At 38.2% G+C, this 23667-nt stretch overlaps 2 protein-coding genes across 3 annotated transcripts in view; one reads left to right on the top strand and one right to left on the bottom strand.

Moving 5' to 3' along the window:
• The window catches only part of LOC116181445 (lysosomal alpha-mannosidase-like), a 110761-nt gene that overhangs the window by 33305 nt on the left and 53789 nt on the right, over window positions 1–23667 (bottom strand). The window lies entirely within an intron of this gene.
• LOC116181444 (DNA topoisomerase 2-like) lies at window positions 1791–18846 on the top strand. The gene is made up of 8 exons (XM_031501820.1): window positions 1791–2348; window positions 2941–3368; window positions 6714–8188; window positions 8332–8527; window positions 15007–15329; window positions 15386–15816; window positions 15866–16028; window positions 17856–18846. Exons 1-8 carry the CDS (start codon window positions 1803–1805, stop codon window positions 18689–18691), a joined length of 4398 nt encoding a protein of 1465 aa, XP_031357680.1. The 5' UTR covers window positions 1791–1802; the 3' UTR covers window positions 18692–18846.

Genomic DNA, 23667 nt, shown 5'->3' with positions numbered 1-23667 from the left:
CTGGTAGCCAGACAAAATTTTACAATAATTTTGTGATTGGCACTTCGTGTATTAGGAGCTGAAACACCTCCTCGCACATTCTAACCTCCTGATACCAAATTGGAAAAGATTTAAAACGAAATTTGGCTTCGAAATACTTTTGTGGGTGATGAGAAAAGACCTCCTCGACTATTATGGTCTCCTGGTAGCCAGACAAAATTTTAAAAGAATTTTTTGACTGTCCCCTCGTGTATTAGGAGCTTAAACACCTCCTCGCACATTATAACCCCCTGATACCAAATTGGAAAAGATTTAAAACGAAATTTGGCTTCGAAATACTTTTGTGGGTGATGGGAAAAGACCTCCTCAACTATTATGTTCTCCTGGTGGCGAGACAAAATTTTACTGCCATTTTAAAATTGCATTTTCTTTCAATTTCGCAAAATAAACTAAACATTGTTTTTTCACATTTTTAAGAGAACCAGTTTATCTATCATTTTCGTAAAAACAAAAACTCAGTTATTTCAAAAACAAAGATTGGGAGGGGGCGTTCAATTGTTTTTGCAATAACCTGCTTTAACTTCTTAACCGTGTGACCGATTTTAACAAATTTAGTATTGTTGAAAAGAGCACTCCTTAGGCAACAAGAATCAACCAAAATATAGTTAATTTAGTTGAATCCTGGTTGATTCTCATTGCCCAAGGAATGTCCTTTTCAACCATACCAAATTTGTTAAAATCGGCCAAACGGTTAAGAAGTTAAAGCAGGTTATTGCAAAAATAATTGAACGCCCCACACCATCTTTGTTTTTGAAATAACAGAGTTTTTGTTTTTACGAAAATGGTTCTCTTTAAATAAGTGAAAAATTTCTTTTAGTTTATTTTGCGAAATTTAAAGAAAATACAATTTTAAAATTGAAGATGGCAGTTACGCCCTCTGTTGCTCATTTTTAGAACTTGAAAATATGTTCCAGCAATTCTTCATGGCCGATTTACCCAATAATTAGGCAGTGTACGAAGATTTTTTTGTCAGTTGTAGGTAAATAAAGATTGACTCTATTTCCTTGGAGGTATGTTTAGTACCCTTACCACTTACCCCATAATTTTTTTCAAAGTTCTTTAGAACTGGTGTTTTGGAGGTGTCAGTTGTAGAGAATGTAGAAGCGGGCTCGTATTTAAAGGGTCTCTTTTATACCACCTTTAAGATTTCGTAACAGCAAAAGCAGCTTTGAAATTAGCTGCACATCTGTTGTTTTCTTATCGGCGATAACACGTGCGTATCTTGAAACTAATTAAACTTCACCTTACGGAACTTAATCATAATCACAAATGTTTGTTTATTTATTTATTATCCCTCTCTTGTTCTGGGCCATCAATAGGCTTTCGCCCAATTACAGAGTGACCCGCATAATGCTTTTTAGAGGTGCCTCTGCAGAAGGGCTTAAGTTGTTCTATACGTCTTTTTTCAAGCAGGATTAGGCCTGTAACGGCTTAGTTACATCTACAAGGGTCGAATACCTCACTTTACATAACATGAAATTGAGAGTCTATGGCACTGGCACAAAATCCACCACCCTCCTCTGAATACTAAACAAATTTTTAATCCAACCAAAGGAGTACTAGTATTACTGAAATTAAATGCATTTTTCCAATCATTGAACAAAATGACCACAATCCTTTGTTTGGATTTGATACAAAACCTGTTCGTGTGCACGGTTCTCGTAGGTCGATTACTTTAGGAATATTAAAATTTATCTTGAACCATACTACTAGCGTGGGTATATTGTAACTCCAATCATTTTCCATCAGGTATACCTGTCGTGATGCACAAGGAGGAGAAAATGTACGTTCCGACCATGATCTTTGGCCATCTCTTAACCTCGTCCAACTTCAACGACGAAGAGGAGAAGGTTACCGGCGGTAGAAACGGGTACGGCGCGAAGCTGTGCAACGTCTTCAGTACAAAGTTTACAGTGGAGACCTCAAGCAAAGAGTACAAACAGCATTTTAAACAGTCGTGGAGCGCGAACATGTCGAAGGCGTCCGAACCCAAGACCAAGGACTACTCCGGGGAGGAGTTTACGAAGATTACTTTTTCTCCGGACTTGAAAAAGTTTAAAATGGAAAATTTAGACGACGATATCGTCGGACTCTTTTCTAGACGCGCATTCGATGTGGCCGCCTCCACTCGCGGTGTCAAGGTGTTTTTAAACGGCAAAAAGCTACCGGTGAAAAATTTTAAAGAATACGTAGACCTGTACATAAAGAATAACGACGATGACGGGAACGACGCCCATAAGTTGATATACGAAAGTCCGAATGAACGATGGGAGGTGGCCGTTACGACGTCCGACTACGGATTTCGACAGGTACCAAGTTTTTCACGATTCTAACCATTAAAACGATCGTAAAATCGACATTAATTGATCACATTTTATAAACTCACTATGTTCATTTAGATTTAAGCGTCTGGTGTGTGAAATCCAAAGTAAAATCCAGCAGCAATATCAAAAATTCTCTTGTAACAAAATACGCTCAATTTCCGCTGACCTCGTTACACCAAAAACACCCACGATCAACGCCCAATTCGCCCATTTAAAACCTTCTTTCCTTCCTCCTTTTTGCGCACCATCGAGGAAATTAAACACTTGTGTTTTTCTTATCTTGAAACTAATTTGCTACCGTAGCGATAACAAATTTCTTATTGCAACGACCGGAGATAACACATATGACGCAATCATTTCCAAATAAACAAATGTTTTTAATTTGACAATTGGTAAAATTGAACATATGATTTAAGGATTGTTGTCATTAGTTCTTTATTTTCTTAGTGCATATACGCCCGGAATTTGTGGTCAATTAATGTTAATTTGTGCTTGTTAAAAATGAGTTTTATTTATACCTTTCTTTGGGAAAATCAATATATAACTTCAAATGGGTTGTTCACAATTTACTCTTCAGGTTTCGTTCGTGAACAGCATCGCCACGAGTAAAGGTGGCAAGCACGTCGATCACGTCGTCGACATGATCACAAAGCACGTCGGCGAGCTTCTAAAGAAGAAAAATAAGGGCGGAGTCGCCATTAAGCCGGGTCAAATTAAGAATCACATGTGGATTTTTATTAACTGTCTTATCGTCAATCCATCCTTCGACTCGCAATCGAAGGAAACAATGACGTTGCAAGTGAAGAATTTCGGTTCGAAGTGCAATTTGAGCGAGAAGTTTTTTAATGCTGTCGCAAAGGGCGGCATCATCGAAACGATTCTTATGTGGGCAAAGAGCAAGGAGCAAGATCAACTCTCGAAAACCAGCGGTAAGAAACAGACGAAATTGAAGGACATTCCGAAATTGGACGATGCCAACAAGGCGGGCGGGCCAATGGGTCATAGGTAAGGAATTTAAATCATAATCTGAGTAGTAAGAGAATCGGTGATTTTTGTTCATAAGCGCCCTCTATCGAGCAGCAGTATAAACGTGTACCTTCCAAAACTGTAAAATTAGCGCTTGTGGATTTATGCATTAGATGGCGCTGCAACAAATTTACACTTAAAGTCACTAGATATAGAAAGTACCGCAATCATCCGCCATTTTTGGGCTGCCAACTTAAAAAAATTGACAAATAAAATCTGAATAGCTGTAATTTTTTATAACCTAACTTCATAGTACTGTCATGTTTTATAAAAATATATACAGATATCTCAAAACAGGTGGAACAATCCCTAACATTAAAGTTACTAGAATCTGGTAACTTCGGCCATTTTTGGGCAAAAATCATGCGTTCTCTCTCTAACGCACGAGCCCAATGGATTGCGGTACTTTTTATATTTAAAGACTTTATTTACACTGTTGTATAAAAAGAACTGAAAGTCAGTATCTGGGAAAATACTGTAGTGCAGTAGAACCCCACTTATCCGGGGTTAATTTACACATTTTTTAAATTTTGATCCTTTTTATACTGTTATGTGCAATGCCAAACTGTCATTGACCCATGTGTCATTTATAATTTTTCCAGGGGACATTTTCATTTATATTGAATTGTAGAAAAAGAGAACTAATTTTCTTGTTCGTGTAGTAGCAGATGAGCTCCGCCCGCCCACCCTTACCGGCTTTGGGCTGTAGCCAACTCCCCCAGGTGTAAGGTTTTACCTTTCTGCATTAATAAACATGAAAAAAATCAATGGTTTTTCTATAAATGATAAGATAATACATACAGGACGTGTATTGTTTTAAAGTGTATATACAGGGTGTTTTTTGGGAGCTTTAGTTAAACGTTTCTGGGAAAGTAAAATACGTAGATTTTTGAAAATTTGTACTTAGGAGTTACTCTGAAGCCCGAATCTATGTAAAATATTTTCAAAATGTCCGCACTTCCGGAAACACCGGAAGTAGATAGTAACTTCGTTATTTTAAATGGCAACCCCTATTTTTTATTGCATTTTTGGATTCTACGTGAAATTTCAGTTCTTTTGATACTCACCATGTCGATATTTACCACGTATGGTTTTTAAGTTATTTTGACTTTAAGAAAAAAAATGGCGGATGCAGATGGTACCTTGATAATTGATTACTTGAAAAAGGTTATAGTCATGGCAACCCATTTTTATCAGTGCATAGAGAATGAATAGGGCTTTCTTTTAGTTAAGTTGCGTACAACCGCACCTATGGAGATCCAAATTTAAGAAACTTCAAAGTCTATAAACTCAGTTTTTTTAAATGAAATGACCATGTTCTTAATATTACATGAGATAGAGAATCGAAATTGGCATATTTTGATATTACATGTTCCTATAGCTATCTGTAACAGTTTCTGATTTATTCCCATTTCATTGAATTGATCTCTGAATTGATGCCATTTTTTTCGCATTTTCTTTTTAGTAGTTGGCCATGATTTTATAACAATCGAATTTTAAACAAATCAAGGAATGGATTCTTTAATACCATTGATTCTAGTTCTAGTCTAAATAATTCATTAATAAATAACTCATTTATTAATAAGGATATAGGACGGAAAATTTTTGAAAAATCTAAACAGTCGTTCAACTGAATTTCTTAAACAACGTATAAGTCTAAAAATTCAGAGAGGTAATGCGATATCTGTTCTAGCAGCAATTCCATAACAAAAATGTTTCAACGAAGTTTTTTATATTTTGCATTGAATTTATTTTGTTAATCTTGCATTTGCAATTCAATTCATTTTCTTAAATATTCTCTTGTAGAGCTTTGTATCACTTGTGCTTCAACGGTTTGTAGTGCATTTGGGGTACAAAATTTCCAAAATTCATACAATTTCGTTCCAGTTTTCGAATGAATGTACGGAAAGCACGCGCGGCGATTCTGCCCATTTCACCATAAATAACAATTAAATTCCAAAAAAGGTGAAACCACTGCGAGTCATTTTTCGATTTTTGAAAAACTATGTTAACCTATAACAGTAGGTGACGGATTAGTGTCACTAGATTTGTTTAAAATTCAATTGTTTATAGAATCATGGCCGACTACTAAAAAGAAAATCCGAAAAAAATAGTGTCAATTCAATAAAATGGGAATAAGTCAGAAACCGTTCAAGATAGCTATAGGAACATATATTGGCAAAATATCCCCATTTCGATTCTCTATCTCATGGAATAGTAAGAACATGGTCATTCCATTTAAAAAAACTGAGTTTTTAGTCTTTGAAGTTTCATAAATTTGGATATCCATAGGGGTGGTCGTACGCAACTTAACTTTTTTTTCAGTGTACTAAAAGAAAGCCCTATTCATTCTCTATGCACTGATAAAAATAGTTTGCCATGACTACAACCGTTTTCAAGTAATCAATTATCAAGGTACCATCTGCATCCGCCATTTTTTTTCTTAAAGTCAAAATAACTTAAAAACCATAAATGGTAGATATCGACATCTGGGTATCAAAAGAAGTGAAATTTCACGTAGAATCCAAAAATGCAATAAAAAATAGGGGTTGCCATTTAAAATAACGAAGTTTGTATCTACTGCCGGTGTTTCCGGAAGTGCGGCCATTTTGAAAATATTTTACATCGATTCGGCTTTCAGAGTAACTCCTAAGTACAAATTTTCAAAAACCTACCTATTTTACTTTCCCAGAAACTTTTAACTAAAGCTCCCAAAAAAACACCCTGTATAGTAGCTGTAACTCGGCCAGTATGCCTTTCCGGGTTTCTGCTTTCATGTTATAGGTTTCAGGTACAGGGCTACTTTTTGTGCGTCCCCTGTCCTGGTCGCTTCGTCCGCCACATGCCTTTGCCGCTGACTATATTTGAGGCGTCTGTTGGATAATAGCTTGGTTAGGTGGGCCTTTAACGACTACCATACACCCATAAAAATCCACCAAAAACTTGACCCAAAAGTCCCGTGTTCTTTCCCGTACAATTCCCTCGTTTTCTATCGACTTATTGCGCTGCGCGTCTTCCAGTAAACTTACATCCGTGTTTACTTACGGCGAACAAAACACCTGCTCATCTACAACTTACGCAGCGATAACGAACTTCTTATCGCAAAGACCGGAGACTTTTACAAAATAACAACGCAATTATTTCCAAATGTCCCTAATCTTTTGGAAATTGGAGGATCACTTCGGTAAGACATCAGTTTGTTTGAAATGCGCTAAAAAGGTCTGCTGACCTTAAGAAGGGAGGGGGGGGATTTCTACTGGCTGTATAATTTCAATCTTGCTAACGCCTCTCTTTAAGCATTCTTTAGTTGCCGTATGCTTTTAGGTGTACGCTAATCTTAACGGAGGGAGATTCCGCCAAATCGTCTGTCGTATCCGGATTGGGTATAATCGGCCGCGATTATTACGGCGTATTTCCGCTTAAGGGAAAATTGTTGAACGTCCGCGAGGCGACGCACAAGCAGCGAATGGAGAATGCCGAAATAAATTATCTCGTCAGGATCTTGGGCTTGAATTTTAAGAAGAAGTACGAGGACGACAGCGAGATGAATACTTTGCGGTACGGGAAGGTTATGCTCATGACCGATCAGGATCAGGACGGTTCTCACATCAAAGGTTTACTGATTAACTTCATACATAGCAATTGGCCAGCTCTAATACGTCGCAATTACTTGGAGGAGTTTATAACGCCCATCGTTAAGGCGTCCAAACGTAACGAGGTTCATAGTTTTTATTCCATACCGGAGTTTGACGAATGGAAGAGTGCGACGCCGAATCATAACACGTACACGATCAAATACTACAAAGGTTTGGGTACGTCCGGCTCCAATGAAATGAGAGAATACTTCTCAAATATGGCGCGTCATCGCATTCGGTTCCGCTATAGTGGTCAGCAGGATGACGATCACATTGTGCTAGCTTTCAGTAAGAAGCACATAGAGCATCGTAAAGAGTGGCTTACAAACTTCATGGTGGAGACAAAACGTCGCAAAGAGATCGGTTTACCCGAAAAGTACTTGTATACAAAAGACACCCGGGTCGTCTCTTACTCCGATTTTATTAACTTTGAACTGGTACTCTTTTCGAATGCCGATAATGTGCGCTCCATACCGTGTTTGGTAGATGGCGTTAAACCGGGTCAGCGGAAGGTGTTGTTCACTTGTTTCAAACGGAACGACAAGCGCGAAGTCAAGGTCGCTCAGCTTTCCGGTTTTGTCGCCGCGATGTCGGCGTATCACCACGGCGAAGTCTCCCTATGCACAACCATCGTAAATTTGGCGCAGAATTTCGTCGGCAGCAACAACGTAAATTTATTGGAACCGATCGGCCAGTTCGGCACTCGCCTGTGCGGCGGAAAAGATTCGGCGAGCGCCAGGTACATCTTCACGAAAATGTCCCCGCTCGCCCGTCTCATTTTTCATCCCGACGACGACCCCCTCCTCAAGCACGAATACGACGATAACAAAAAGATCGAACCGGTATGGTACATTCCCATTCTACCGATGATCCTCGTTAACGGCGCGGACGGCATCGGAACCGGCTGGATGACGAAAATTCCCAATTACAACCCGCGCGAGATCGTGCAGAACCTCCGGAACATGCTCGACGGCGAGGAACCCGTCCCCATGATCCCGTGGTATAAGAATTTCACAGGCACCATCGAAGATTGCGGCGACCAGCGGTACGTGACGAGCGGAGAGGTCTCCGTTACTGGGCCCAACACGATCGAAATAACCGAACTACCGATCGGCACGTGGACCCAAAATTATAAGGAGCACGTTCTCGAACCTTTACTGAACGGTAAGATTTATCACTTATTTCTATACTTATTGGTAAACATAACCTCAATTTTCATATTCCTTCCTTAATTATAACGGAGCTTGGAGGGGTAGGAACAAAATTGAGAGCTTCCAACTTAATTATATTTTGTTTTGTCCGAATAGGCTCCGAAAAAACGCCGAAGATCCTCGAGAACTACAAAGAGTACAACACCGACACCACCGTCAAGTTCGTCGTCATCCTTCTGCCGGGACAATTGCAAGCTTTGGAACAGCAGGGCTTGCATAAAGTTTTTAAGTTGCAATCGCTCATGCATACGACGTCCATGTGCGTATTCGACGAGCTGGGCTGCTTAAGAAAGTAAGTAATTTCGCTCGACGTCAAACGAGGTATTTGAAAAATTAGCAAAAGCGTTTGAGATTGGTCCAAATTGAACTAGAATCTGAAACAAATCGATTTTTTCTCTCTTTTACGGTGCGTTTGTTAAACCAAAAGGCATACTATAACCCTCTTCCCGGAATAGTAAAGGCGGTATACTCACAAGACGAGTATGAGAGTGAATCTTCGCAATAAGCTGATTTGATATCCAAACCACAGATCTACACATACACAGATTGCTAACCTTATGCATTTTTTGAGAAACAAATTTAGGTATACTTAAAAGCGCCCTCTATTGTGGAGCAGTACAAACATGTACCGTTTAAAACTGTAATATGACGCTTATTGATTTTTGCTAATGTCGCTGCAAAAAATTTAAAGCGGTAAAGTGTGAATAATTCGAATTCGTTATTATTGGCATTTGATATTTGTAATCTGTGAATTTATTTTGTGATTTGCTTATAGACACGTATTCAAGAGATCATATATGTATAGCTACCTACAAACGTATTCCAAATCTTATCGGCGTGGTAAAGAGTGTAACGTTAATTATGGCAGAGATATACATATAGTTTTTAAGTATACCTTTGCGGTTAGCAATCTGTCAAGACCTTTAAAGCTGCAAATAATTTCCGCCCACTTCAAAAAACCTTCACGATTCTTTAAGAACCTGCCCTATGTTCGTGTGTATCTGTGACCACAGGTACCCGCTTTTAATAACTCCTTTACGACGAATGAGTAGCTCCAGTGTTAAATTAAACAATTATGGCTCAGCGTACCTCCTATCATATCATATCACTGTAAAAATACGAATATTAAGGAATTCGAATTGTGCAAACTTTAGCGCTTTAATTTTGCTTCAGTGACATCTACCGCGTAAATCCATAAGCGTCTTATTACAGTTTTAAACGATACATGTTTATACTGCTCCACAATAGAGGGCGCCTTTAAGTATACCTAAATTTGTTTCCCAAAAAATGCATAAGGTTAGCAATCTGTGTATGCTTAGATCTGTGTCCAAACTGAATGTGTTAAGGTGGGTTCATAGCTCTCCGTTCATCCGTTGCGTTGATCCGTCAAACGGATAGTACATTTTGTTAAGGTTCATAGCAATCCGTCCACATTGTACATTTGCAAGTATAACCATAACCTAAACTTTATTTTGTGCTGTACCTTCCGTGATTTTCAGTATGTGAAAATGGTACGAAAGTAAGAACACATTGCTATCTGATTATTACCGTGAAGAACGAATAGGCGAACGCTGTTAACATACCAAACATAACCTCACTCTTGTTAAAAACGGACCAACGGAAACGTAAATGTTCAACTTCAACCAACTTTTCCGTCGTAAACGGACGACGTACGTTTAAAAATTTGCTGTCTTCTGATTGGCTAACGGACAAACGGAAACGTATGAACGGAGAGCTATGAACTTACCTTTAGGCGTCACGTAGCCGATCTAAAATAGCTGATACGTGTGGTAGAGGATAGGCGTCATTTTTAATTACAACCGTTTACTCGATTTATATTTTTAATTTCTTTAAAAACGAACCGATTTTGATGAAAATTTTATTCGACCTTTTTGAGACGATTTCGGATCGATTCTGAGAGTTTGGGATCTGGGAAATTCTCCTGAGCGGCTGGGGAGCGTCGTCGTCGAGGTGCGCGGGCGCGGATAAAAATTCGCCGTTTCCATACGGTTAGGGTTAGGACGTCGGGACGCCGGTTCGCGTATTGGCATTCTGTACTATTATTCAGAGCAGCTCTGGTCTGATTCGCAGTATACTATGGCTCCACGTTATGCGCAAATTGATAATACATTATGTACTGCGATTTAGAGCACCGATATGGTTTAAACTTTAGAGTTCTGAAACACTGTATATAATGGGTTTCTTTAAAGCGCGTCATACGTACTTACAAGAAGTGTGTTTTTATTGTTACCTTTGCAAGAAAAGTATATTTTTTGTTGTTTGTGTGTAATCAAGGTTCTCAAACTGCAATAAAATAATCTATAAAGAGGTATTGGTTGAAATGTGCAACGAGAATACGTTTTCAATGAACGGATATTTGGAACTAGTGGAACATGGATTTAAAGCGAAATTTTAAAAAAGGGGTGAAGATATGAACATTGTTTGGTGCGACAAGTGATTAGCTGGTAGTAATAAAACAAACACTAAACGAGCACTAAACCATATCAGTGCTCTGAATCGCAGTATATAATGTATTATCAAATTGCGCATAACGTGAAGCCATAGTATACTGCGAATCAGACCAGAGGTGCTCTGAATAATAGTACAGAATGCCAATACGCCGCCGGTTCGGGGAGTTTAGATAGTTGGCGCGACTTTCGGTGGGGTTAAGAAAATTCCCGCGGCAACCTGCCATAAGAAGCGAAAAAATTGAAAATTTTAGAAAAAAATTCGTAACTCGAAAACGGCACCGTAACTTTTTTTCGCGCTTTCTGAGACGTCGGGCGACGTGGAGGAGCGTATTTGTGCCGGGGTGCGATTCAATTCTATAGCCCCGTTTGGGAACCGCGCGACCCCTCTCGAAAAGGTGGTTTTTCGCATTTTCCAACTTTGACGCCTTCTACAGGCCGAACCGTTCGAGTTAGAGCAAAACGTACAATTGCGCGATTGTAGATCTCGACGAGATCTACGAGACGAGGGGTCGCGGGTCGCCCTACCACCCCCCGGAGGGGGGGGAGAGGTGAAAAACCGGAGATTTTGAATAGCGCGTTCCGGCGAAGAGATACGGGGTCGAAATCGGGTTCGATACCTGCGGGCAAGTTTTCTCTTTCTTTTTCCGTTTATCGCGAGGAGGTAACTCGGACGACGGCGCCGTGGTAAATTTTCTCCCGAAGGTCTGCAAAAGTCACGTGACCGCTTCGTTTTGTTTTTCGTCTACATTAAGCGCCGAAGATTGCCGAACGCGCCGTACTGTCTTTTTAATTAATTGCGAGCTTAATTTAGGACGGAGAATTTCGGTAGAGGTCTCAAAAATTCGAGAAAACTACGAGGAATGTGTTAAAATCGGTTTCGGGACGGTGCGTGATCGATTTGTGTTCGAAATTAAGTGATAAAGTTTGCGTGTCGGTTAACTGTCAAACGGATTCCGTCAAGTTTTAAAAGTGCTCATAAACCTAAATTAACGTATTACAATGATCGGTAAGTGTTCGAAATTGATTATTATAAACTTTAAAAGTGCTTCGAATAAGTGTGGAGTAAATAAAGTGCGTTTAAATAATTTGATAATTTACGTATTCTCGACGTACTTATAGTGGTTTAAAAGTATTATAAACGAAAGTCGACGTGGCGCAAAGGTAAACGGGTTGCAGTTTGAATTGGACGATCGGCGTTCGAATCCGAACGCGCGCAGTTTTTTTTTCTTTAACGTCACAAATTTTTTGTATTAATTATTTTAATTAAAAGGAACGAGAATAGTTATAATGTTACAATGGAAAAGTTATTGCGGAAGACTTAATGTATACGTGGCCGGTTGCGTTTTGGGTATATTTTGAAATTGGAAGTCATCCGAATGCTTTTTAAGTTAAGGGTGACATAGACGCGTGAGTTTTTCGTTTGTAATTTTTTAAGAGACTTGTCAGACGGGTACGTTCAATGGGGAATATTTAGCTCGAATTATTAGCTATCATATGCACCGCTCTCCGTCTCATCAAACCCAATAAGTGATAACAAAATTAAAAAATCTTATGTGTAGATTTGGATTGAACAAGTTGAATAGAAATTTAAAAAAAAGGCACTTTATATAGGTGATGTGTCCAAAAAAATTGTCAATTCAGTCTGCTCAATATCAGTCTCTTACATTATCAAAACTGAAACTGAAAAATTGTCTTTGTGGAACAGTGAACAACGCGAGGCGAAGCCGAGCTATGGACCATTATAAATCAGAGCGAGGCGAGGCGGCAAAGCCGCCGGAGCCGAGCGTATGTCTCATCAAAACCAAATTGACAACAACATTTAAAATCTGTGCAGATCTGGGTTCAACAAGTTGAATGGAAATTTTCAAAAAAATCACTTTGTATAGGTGATGTTTTCATAAACAATATTCCTCACAAATTCAAAAAAATATCAATTCAGTCTGCTTAATAGCATTTTCTTACCACACCAAAACTGAAACTGAGAAATTATTTTTGTTGAACAGAAAACAGTGCGAGGCGAAGCCGAGCTACGGACCGTTACGAATCAGAGTGAGGCGAGGCGGCCGGAGCCGAGCGGATGTCTCCTCAAAACCAAAAAGTGTTATCGAAACTAAAAAATCTTATGTACAATTATGTGCAGATTTGTATTCAACAGGTTGAGTAGAAAAATCACTTTGTATAGGTGTTGTTTCCAAAAAAAAAAATATTACTCACAAATTCAAAAAAATTATCAAATCAGTCTGCTTAGTAGCATCTTCTTACCACGCCAAAACTGAAACTGAGAAATTGTCGTTGTTGAACACTGAACAGTGCGAGGCTTTTTTATACCTACATATTTTATATATACTTCTTTAAAATACAAATTTAAAAAAAACTGAAAATGAAGAGTGTGGCACCAAACAGCTTGGGACGTTAGGTTATTTGTAGAGTTTTAAAAAAAATTTTTCACTTTTTTGAAAGACAAATTCAAACAAAAATTATAAATGAAGCTAAATCGAATGTGACATCAAGCTGCGGTGGACATTAGGTTATTTGTAGGTTGAAGAAATTTTTTTTTAACTTTTTTCGTAATACAAATTCAAACAACAATTATAAATGAAGCTAAACAAAATGTGACACCAAGCAACTTTGCACATTAGGTTATTTGTAAGCTTAAGATATTTTTTTTTAACTTTTTCCGAAATAAAAATTCTTAATAACCCTTCCCCAACTAAGTAAAATAACCGAAGACTTTCGATTCTTAACACACGCGCCTCGTATACCAATCACTTTGGCCCTCCCTTAGCTTGGGGCATTAGGTTATTTGTAGATTTAAGAATTTTTTTAACTTTTTTCTCAATACAAATGCAAACAAAAATTCTCGACTCGGCATAGCTCGAGCTCGCCCTTCTCTCGACGAAAACGGCTCGCATTTTTCCTCCATCAATGCCGAGCGAGCCGAAGGCGAGTTGGGCATAGCGAGGGCTCTCCCGTAGACTCGCCTATCCCCGTTCGCGGCGGCAAACGACGCTTACTTACGGCCCTACACGCGCCCATCTTTCCCGTCATTCATCTAAACCTAATAAAAAAAACGGAGATCCTTGCGAAAACGTAGTTTTATAACAAAATACTGATTCGCTGCCATTAGTTTCGGCCCGATATACTTTATCTACAGGTTAAATCGAAATTTTAAAAAAAGTTTCTTTGTATAGGTTATGTTTCAATAAACCAAAATATTCCTCAAAAATTAAAAAAAAGGTCTATTCAGTCTGCTCAATAGCATTTTCTTACCGCACCAAAATTGAAACTGAGAAATTGTCTTTGTTAAACAGTGAACAATGCGAGGCGAAGCCGAGCTATGTACCGTTACGAATTATAGTGAGGCGAGGCGGCAAAGCCGCCGGAGCCGAGCGGATGTCTCCTCAAAACCAAAAAGTGTTATCAAAATTTAAAAATCTTATGTACTTTATGTGCAGATCTGGATTTAACAAGTTGAATCGAAAGTTAAAATGACTTTGTATAGGTGATGTATCCAAAAAACAAAAACATTCTTCACAAATTCAAAAGAATTGTCAATGGCCCCGCCAAAAGTCGTATAGCGCATGCGCAATGATGTGGAGTAATTTGATCAAAATTTTTATGGTGGGTTCATCTAATAAAATTGTGCAAAAAATCGTATTGCGCCGATCATGAATTACCCTTCCAAAAATTAATACACAAACGTATAATATCCCATTTTCGGCGATATTTGTGCAAAATATATTCATTCCAGCGCAGTCTTAACCTATGTAATGAGATTGACTATTGACATATCGATGCTTTTTTGAACCTAATCAAATTTCTTTTCCCGTTTTAGAAAATTGTAACGTCAACCAACCTTAACTATATTCTCACAACCATTAAACAAAAAAAATAAGAAAAAAAAATAAAATAAAAAAAATAAAATTTAAAAAAAAATTGACAAACGGTAAACCACATAAAGAAACAAAAATATAAAAATAAAATTAAATAAAGATTAAGAAAAATAAAAAAAAATTTTAAAAAAAATTCTATACGGTAAACCACACAAAACGGCGTTTGCTAATTAAACGGCGCCGACGGACCTATCTAGTTCATCAATCTATAAAGAGTGGTCGTTTGTGGGGAATGAAATAGAGCAGTTCGACCATTTATCATAAAGCCATGACGTTCACAAGAGTAACATAATAGTTGCGGAGCCTGTTTCTATCATTTATGTATATTATAACTAAATTGAAATTTTTGCTCATTTTTCCAAAAAAAAAACTCATCGGATGATGATTCAACATAATAATCATTGCAGATTTAACTCCGTTATGGATATCTTGCAAGAGTTCTATACATTACGATTAAAAATGTACAAAAAACGAAAAGAATATCTCGAGGGTCTGCTGGAAGCGGAAGCGTCGAAACTAAGCAACCAGGCCCGCTTCATAATGGAAAAGTGCAGTCGCGAACTCGTGGTTGAGAACAAAAAACGTAAAACCATCATAGACGAGCTGATCAAGCGACAGTACGCGCCGGATCCGACATTTGAATGGAAGCGACGTATGCAGCTGGCAGAGGACGAGGAGGAGGAGGAGGAGGCCGCAAACGAAACGGGCGAATTAACTGGAGAGGATTTTGGTAATATTTTCCTCTCTGCTAGTTTTCCGAATGCCGACTATATTCGTGTGTTGCAGAGAGGGCGTTCAATAAATCATCCGACGTAAAGAAGTACGGCTACTTGTTGGGCATGTCCATGTGGATGCTGACGGAGGAGCGAAAAAATGAACTCCTGCGGCAACGCGACGTCAAACTCCAAGAGTTGGAGGCGATGCGCCTTCTGACGCCCGAAGACATCTGGCGTAAAGATCTGAACACGTTTTCGGAAAAATTAACGCAAGTGGAGCAGAAGGAGAAGGCCGACGAATTGGGGGCGGTCCAAAAGAAGGACAACAAAAAGGGACCGAAGCTGAAGAAGGAAGTTAACTTGCAAGAAACGATGCCCTCCCCGTCCGGGCGTCGAATCGTCCCCGCCGTTAGCGAAGATTTGAAGAAGCGGATTCAATACGCGGTCAAGTTGAAGGAGAACAAGGGAAAGAGGGGCGTTAAGAAAGAGATCTTGACGGAGGTAAGTGCAGGTGTCATTTCGTGTACGGTTTCTAAAGTTGCCGTTGCAGGATGACAAGGATGAATTTGATGCTATGGTCGATAATAAGAAGACCTTGAAGGATAAAATTGGAACGCCCGAAGAAGCGGAGAAGAAGGCGAAAGGAAAGAAGCAGCAAAAGGATGGCTTTAAGCAAACCAAGCTGAATTTCAAGGTGAAGAGTGAAGAGAAAGGTAAGGGTTTTGTTTCTGCGTAGGCGTAGGCCACTCTATGTCAAAAAGTGAGCTTGCGCAAACTAGTTTCCATGCAGGGAATTTACTCAAGGTCCTATAAATAGTCAAACCGCGGTCTGGAAAAGTTATTGATAGGAATAACCTCGGAGCAAGAAATAAAGATAGAGGACGCATACGCTGTAATAACGCAAACGTTTATTTTGCACCAACATAACCCCCAATCTTTGACACTGAGAGGACGAAAGAGAAACAATAATCTCTGCACTAATTCCCCAAACAATACACCTTTTCCCCCTATGAAGTAAGAAAGGAGGCCTTTGTCGTAATAATCCTGTCTTTGTCGCCATTATACCTTTCCGTAATAGTTGAGGAAACCTTGGTCGTTTACATATTAATAAACTGAATTGCGCTTGCGTTTTTCTACTCAATCGTTTAGGAAATTATAATGCGGTTGATCATTACAATATTCGTTCAATTTGTGCTAAATTTAAAATAGATTTTTTGATTAGGAATTGTTCATTTATAAAATTGGAACCTATAACGTTTGCATCACACGTACGGCAGATTACCTGCATTTAACAGTATTTATTGATTTAAAGGTATAATTCAGGTAACGTATCGATTTTGATTGGATATTCAAAAGTGGCGCTTTATCTGAGCACAACGTCCCAAAATTTTCTTATCATAAATCTACCCAAAATGAAGTTTTGGATATACCAAAATCACATTATTTACTTACCACATAATACAATATACAGATATTTACTTATATAGGCAAAAAAAAGGCAAGTTTCATACGAGGAGCATCTACAAGTCAACGAGTCAGTAAATAAATATCAACGTGGAGGTAACATTTTCAACCCTATATACATCGTGAAACATCAAAGTTTGTAAACACGACGATATGTTAGCATCTCTATCTTTATTTGTTACTGTGAGGGAATGACAGATGTCGCTGTTAAATTATTTTAAACTTCAGCATACTTTATGCAGTTAATGATACTTTTATAAATGATTCATCTCAAATGTTTATAAAAGTGGTCGCATTTTTATCAAAAAGCGAGTTATCAAACATTCAAAACCTTATATATCGTATATGTGTGGGTGTTAATTAAACCGAAGACTTAGCGTATGCGGGTTTAGAAACTGAATTTTATCAGGTACACACCAGCTGCTACCGATCTGAACAAAGAATCGTATTCCAAATCAATCTGAACCTGCATGTCGGCAGCACGATAGTAGTTCTAGTTTCGCTTCCACCACTATTCTTAAATCTCAAGTTGGACCATGTTCATCGGGACTGCACCCCACCTAAAAGTATTCATTGCCACAGGTGCGGCGCTTCTGACGTCGCTACACAGAATTGCAGAAATTGCTCTTCTTCGGGGAATACGGCGTTCACAACCAAGTTTGCTCCGAAATTAATTGGTCCTTCCATAATCAAACGTAAAACTGCTTACTGCACTAATGAAGTGTAGAACGATGACGGTGTAAGCAAAGATGTTTGGCATGTTCACAATGCGAAACCGTATACTTACAATTAGATGAATGTGGTCATGATCGATTTTCCGGTTGATGACTTTAGCTTAGAGTGGTCTACCTTGGACGCTTACGTTCATTTCTTTAATTTCTTTTCGCTAGTTCATCTAAGCCCTTCAGTCTCTTTCTTTGTTTTTCTTTCTGTTTGGGGGAGTTTTTTTTTAGTGCAGTATTATTTAGGTACTTGGGGTGGGCTTTTTCTTTTCATAGGAATTTTTTTTTGGGTCCTTGGCTAACGTCAACGGAAAAATATATTTTTTTTTTAATTTAGCGACTTTATTCTTACAGTTAACGGTTCTCCCAAAAAGCGAGGTAAGAAAAAGCAATTTTCGGACGCCGAGAGTGACGACATCAGTGTAGACGGTTCCGACGTGGAATTTAGGGCCACCGTCAGAGAAAGAACCACGAGCCGTCGCAACGTCCAACCGATAAAGTATCAGTTGGATTCGTCGGCGAGTGACGAGGACGTAGAACTGAAGAACAACAGAGGAATAAAAGATTCAGACTTCCAAACGTCGATGGTCGCAACTTCAGACAGCGAAAACGAGGTTGCGCCTCGAAAAAGCGAAAATTCCGACGACCTCTTCGATTCGCTCATCGGTAAAAAAGACGAATCCTCACATCGAGAATCGGACGAACCGGTAGGGCCCAACGTCCAAAAACGCGTCGTGCTGTCGTCCGACTCCGAGAGAGACGCCGACGAAGATTCGCCGCTCAAGGAAGCTCCACTCCCGCCGAAAAACAAGCGCATCGCGTCATCCTCCGACTCCGATAAGGAATGTGTGATAAGCGGCAGCGAATCCGACAGCAAGAAAAAAAATAAACCGCAAAAGAAAAAGGCGAAAACTATCGATCCAACGAAAAAGAAGCCAACAAAACCAAGAGCGAAACCTAAGAAAAAGGCGAGCGTGTCCGACGACGACTTTGGTGCTGCCCCAAAGAAAAAGAAGCTCGCCAAAAAGAAGAAGGCCAACAGCTCCGACGAATCCGACTTTGAGTTTAACAAAAATGATCTCTCCGACAGTGATATCGAGGCAATTCCAGTGACGAAAGCTCCCCCCGCACGCAGTGGCCGCGCAGTTAAACAAATTAAATATAATTTCGATTCGGACGAATCTAATTAATTGTACGAAAAGATTATCGTTTTGTCTGAAATTTGTTTAGGATAAGGATTATTTATTTATTCCTAAGATACTCCTAGATAATTTTTATTCTGTGGTTACGATAGCGTTATGCTTTTTTAAGAAATGAAATATAATTTGTGTTAGTTTTTTTAAAAGTAGGTATTTTCGATGTCCCTCGACAAAGTGGTGGCGTTCCAGGCAAACGACAGTAGCATCAAGAGTAACTGTCTGGCAAAAAAAACTGGTGAGTGAATGTAATCTTGGCATCTCTTATGATCATGACCAGAGAGTACGCAACAACTGCATTAACACAATCCTTTAAAACCCCTGTCGTTCGGGTATTTTGTGTACATTGAGTGGAGCTTTTTTACAGGAATTTTGTGTAGATTTTCGTAAGTAGTGTTATAATTTTCTCGTAGAAAGGAGATTTGGAAAACCAGTTGGGTACGATTTGTACTATCAGCTTGTGCGATGAGTCTTCGGATTTAGGTGGCGTAATATATTTGTTAAAAGATAGTATAATTGGTTTTTGGAGCCAAAATAAAAGGGGGGAAACCCCCAGACCTTCTTAGTGTGGTTTACGATTTCAGAACTGACAAGAGTCTGCGAATGAGAATTATTCCATCTGGATTGTATTGTAACGAAGCACACGTTTACCTATTTTAGTTTACAGTCGGTAGATGCACACCTGGTATCTAGAAGCATTTTAAGTTGGGGCCCCGAAATTATTTATGTTGATTGAAGGTACAGGTAATTGATTTGATTTCTAGAGTTGTGTTTCAGCCGCCGCTATCGTAAGCGAACTATTAAGATATTTCAATTATTTGTGCTGCAGGTTTACATCGATACAAGTTTTGATAAACGACCTGAGGAACTACAGATTTTATATTTCAATTAGGTCAATTAAGTAAGTGCAATTAACGGTAGCTAAATGGATGTGTTGCAGTAAACAGCATCCGATTAAGTCGTCAGGGGTCTCAAAGTTTTCATTTTTAGGCGTTCTTATCCGAATATGCTGTGTCGGCTAGAAAAACCCGTCGTTCCATCCATGGCATAGCCGAATTTTATAAAAGGTAAATCCGTCGTGTAGAAGGGGTTTTTTGCCATTGGCCTGCGTTTCAATTTCCCGTAGATTCCGCGAACTAATTTATTTTTATTTTAGATTTCTCAGTCGTGCCTTAGAAGAGTTCCTTTTCCTCCGAGCGAGTCTACCTGTGGCCTGACCAAGGACAGGGCCGCGTCCCTTGGTGGCGCCTGAGTTTGCCGGATCGCTGCCATACTTATTCAGTTGTAATTCTATGTTTTTCGTTTAATTAAATTTTATTTTTATAAAACTCATTCTCTATTTCATTTTAAAGCCGTTGGTGCGCCAAGTTCGTCGACTTAGTTTTTCTCAGACCTCGCCCCTCTAATCGATAATGGTTAGTCAAAAGAAATATGTTATATTGTGTATATTCTTAGCCCGTGAAAGGTGCTGGCAGGTAATTACTATAATATTTTAAACATCAATGCTATACTTATGATTTAGGAGGGAAATAAAATTCCCCGCCGAAGCATCGTTCAGATTGAAAACTAATAATGTAAAACAAAAACGAACATTGGTAAGTAAAAAAGTAACTAATCACATTCCTGGGTGGTTTTCAGTAGCCTTTTTTCCTTGTTAATCAAAGAAGACCCTAGAGCTACTCTTCGTTGTAAGATGACAACGTTTATTTGAATGTTTTAATATTGTAATTAAATGTCATTTTCCCCCCACTTCTTGCCTTTTATTTATTTTCCTATATTCCTAGTATCCTCGAGCAACGAAAAATATGCTACCTACTACGTTAGTGGAAGCTGTCGAAGATGTAAGAGAAATTCGAGGAGAAATTAATCATCTAAACAAACTGGTGGGTAAACCGTTAATGAGTCTAACATCTCTATTTGTTATTATTACAGACTTATGGCATAATACATGGTACAAAATGTTGCAGGAAGATATTGGAATGTTTACGTATAAGGTTTCGATGAGGAAGCAAAGGTTATGAGAAGAGAACTATCGCACATGGACAACTGAAAACAACTTTACGGTAATCGTTTAATTAGCATGAGGTATCTCTCGAGCAACCTTTTGAATACATGAACTGGAGCGTGTAACTGTGCTTGATAAATTAATTAATTTTGATCCGTAATGCGTTCATGTTGTTTTACCAACTGCAGCGTCAACGTAAATGCCCAAACGTGCATTTTTAATATTACAACACCGTCACTGTAACTCTGCAAATTAACTATGAAAGTGTGGTTGTAGCCTTATGACCTAACGTATGTTATATAAGGTTCCGTCAACATATGTATTTAACATCACATTCTTTAACATAATAATGACATCGCGGCAGGGTTTTGCAAAAAACGTTAAATCACGTTGGTAAGTATCAAAATGAGTATCACTTGCGGTTTGGTTTTAAAAACAAATCACCGATTCGAAAATGCTCTTTCGCGTAAATTTTATCACTCGTAAATAAATTTCTCTTCCCCCCGGATTTACTATAATTCGTCTATTAGCGCACATATAAAATTGCAGGTAACTCGCAAGTCCGAAGTTGCTTAAACCTTTCTCTACAACTTCTTCGACCTTCGCCAGACATACTTTCGTTTACGTTCGCTATGAAGCGGGACATGTGGAAATTCCTCTGTGTTAGCCAAAATACAAATTCAAAGTCCAACCACCAAGCAACTCCCTATTACAAGAGTTATGAAAAAATAGAACTGTGGAATCGGCTTACACAATTCTCGATAAGCTTAAGAATGCTCTGAAGTCCACTTATAATCTTTTGAAAGAGATTGAGTGATTTTCCATAACTTTTAAGTGTTTTTTCTAAAGATTCGGACAATTTCCAACGCATTCTGGGCGCTTCCAAACCTCTGGAATGAAAAAACTCCGCAGAGTAGCAAAAAACGCCAGAGAATACACTATTGGAAACGTTGCCTGTATGGCAAATTTTATACGTGTATCCGCTTTATAATAAAAGAGAACAAAACTATGCGAAAAAATAAAGAATCGAAGTAGCGTTTCCGGTTCTAAAAACCGTCCTAACGGAGCCTGAGGGACGTGTTTTGCGTTGGGTCCGCTTCGGGTGTAGAAGTAAAAATCGGGTGGGAGAGAGGCGAATGAGTGCGGCATTTTTAAATTGTGTAATATTGAATTCTTCGCAAAAATTTCAAGGCGAAACTACAAATTTGCATAATGTGTATGATGTGTTGCCTATAATCTGTCTATTATTCCAAGTGGTATTTTTACCGCTTTGCACAATAAATTTTATGCAATGGCGAAAGGTAAATCGAACTGGGGCTATTTTTTTATAAATTTGATTAGATTATAATAACGAAAGATTACCTAAGGTGTCATTGTGCAGTAATGAATCTATAATTGGCCATTGTAATAATGGTAATAGGTAAAGCTACCGGTTTCTTCACCATTAAATGAGTTATAAGCATTGCACTTAAATTTCTAATAATCATTCAATTGCAATAATGATGATAAGGACGCACGCAAGTCCATTAATCCACTTTCTCCGTTACGTGGATCGAGGACGCGTCGATTGCGTACTGTGGGTTGCCTATATCGCAGATGACCGTTAATGGGATCGGGGCCCGAGTCAACGTCAACGAAATGCAATCCTTGTTATTCCGTACTCGCATATTTTCTCACATGGACAATATTTGCGAATTGCTTCTGGGAACTTAAAAAAAAACGTTATCAAAGGTGTTTCCTGTGAGAATCGTCGGAGGCGACAGTCGGGAGTTTTTTTTATGGAGACCGAATTTGAAGAATCGAGTGGGTCGAAATCTAATCTATTTTTCAGCAAAAGTCCTCGAGATATCTCAAGTTTGTATAACAAAAGGGGAATGTTACGAAATGCTTAACCTAATTTTTCTAAAGTGATTACATGCTAAGATCTTATCTGCTATTTATTTAGACTGAAATGAACTCGAACATGCGTCGACACTTCAGGAATTCCAGATGATACTTCACCAAAGAATCTTTGCTTAGCGGTTACTAAAGCTATAAGGGTCATAGGTGCTAGTCCAGAATGGCCCTATATTAGTTAAAAGAGAGGTCCTCTTTTAAAAGACTTAATATTGAAAAAATTCAACATTGATTCAAAAATATTCAAAAAAGATTTTAAAAATTCAAAAATCTGTTTGAAATTTTGTTGTAGGTATTTTTTTTAGATTTTGTAAAATTTTTTTGTAATATTTTTGAAATTATTTTGAATCTTTTTTCCCTGGTGTGCTAGCTATATTTTTAAAGAGACGCTTTGTGGGTCAAACTGAAAACGGTAAAATCAAAATTTAAAAATATGCGCTTAGATTGTTTTTTTGATAGCACTTACAATTCCGGAGATATCCCTTAGATGTGTCGAAAATGCATGTACAGTTTTTGAGAAATTTCAGAATTGGGAAGGTCTGTTTGTGCTCTACAAATGTCACTTTGGTCCGACTTTTATAGGGTAGGTATCTCCGTAATTGTTAATGCTATCAAAAAAACCATATTAGGCGTCATGTGCTGTTAAATTCAAAATTTGAAAATATTCGCGCTCTTATGAGATACGGGGGAAAATAAAAAGTTGTCAATTTCAAAATGGCCCTATATTTCCTTAGCTAGACAGAAAAACGTTAATTACAAAAGTTTCTTGAAAATGATCATTTTAAAAAGAGCACCTTGTGTATTTTAACCTAAAAACTAGCATATCGAATTTTCTTTTCAAAAATATAATAATAATACTATTTCTTTCCATCGACACACGATAGTAGTGCATAGGATGCGTCAAAAAGTACATTATTATATAATAGATATTAATATATTAAAGAAATTTAAAAAATTCAATATTAAATCAAAAAGATTCGTAGCTTTTTAAAAAATTCAAAAATTTGTTTGAATTTTTTTAAAAATTATTTATTCTAATTATTAAATTCGACATTTTTAAAATTTGTTA

The sequence above is a fragment of the Photinus pyralis genome, unplaced genomic scaffold (assembly GCF_008802855.1).
Source record: "Photinus pyralis isolate 1611_PpyrPB1 unplaced genomic scaffold, Ppyr1.3 Ppyr1.4_LG9, whole genome shotgun sequence".
In the NCBI taxonomy this organism is placed as follows: Eukaryota; Metazoa; Arthropoda; class Insecta; order Coleoptera; family Lampyridae; genus Photinus; species Photinus pyralis.
This window is presented reverse-complemented; position numbering and strand designations above follow the sequence as displayed.

Excerpts from the sequence above, each read along its gene's own strand:
- LOC116181444 (XM_031501820.1), top strand. The coding sequence starts at position 1,803 with ATGCACAAGGAGGAGAAAATGTACGTTCCGACCATGATCTTTGGCCAT. Across the intron at positions 3,369-6,713 it reads GGCGGGCCAATGGGTCATAG|GTGTACGCTAATCTTAACGG; the intron begins GTAAGGAATTTA and ends GTATGCTTTTAG. Across the intron at positions 15,330-15,385 it reads ATTAACTGGAGAGGATTTTG|AGAGGGCGTTCAATAAATCA; the intron begins GTAATATTTTCC and ends CGTGTGTTGCAG.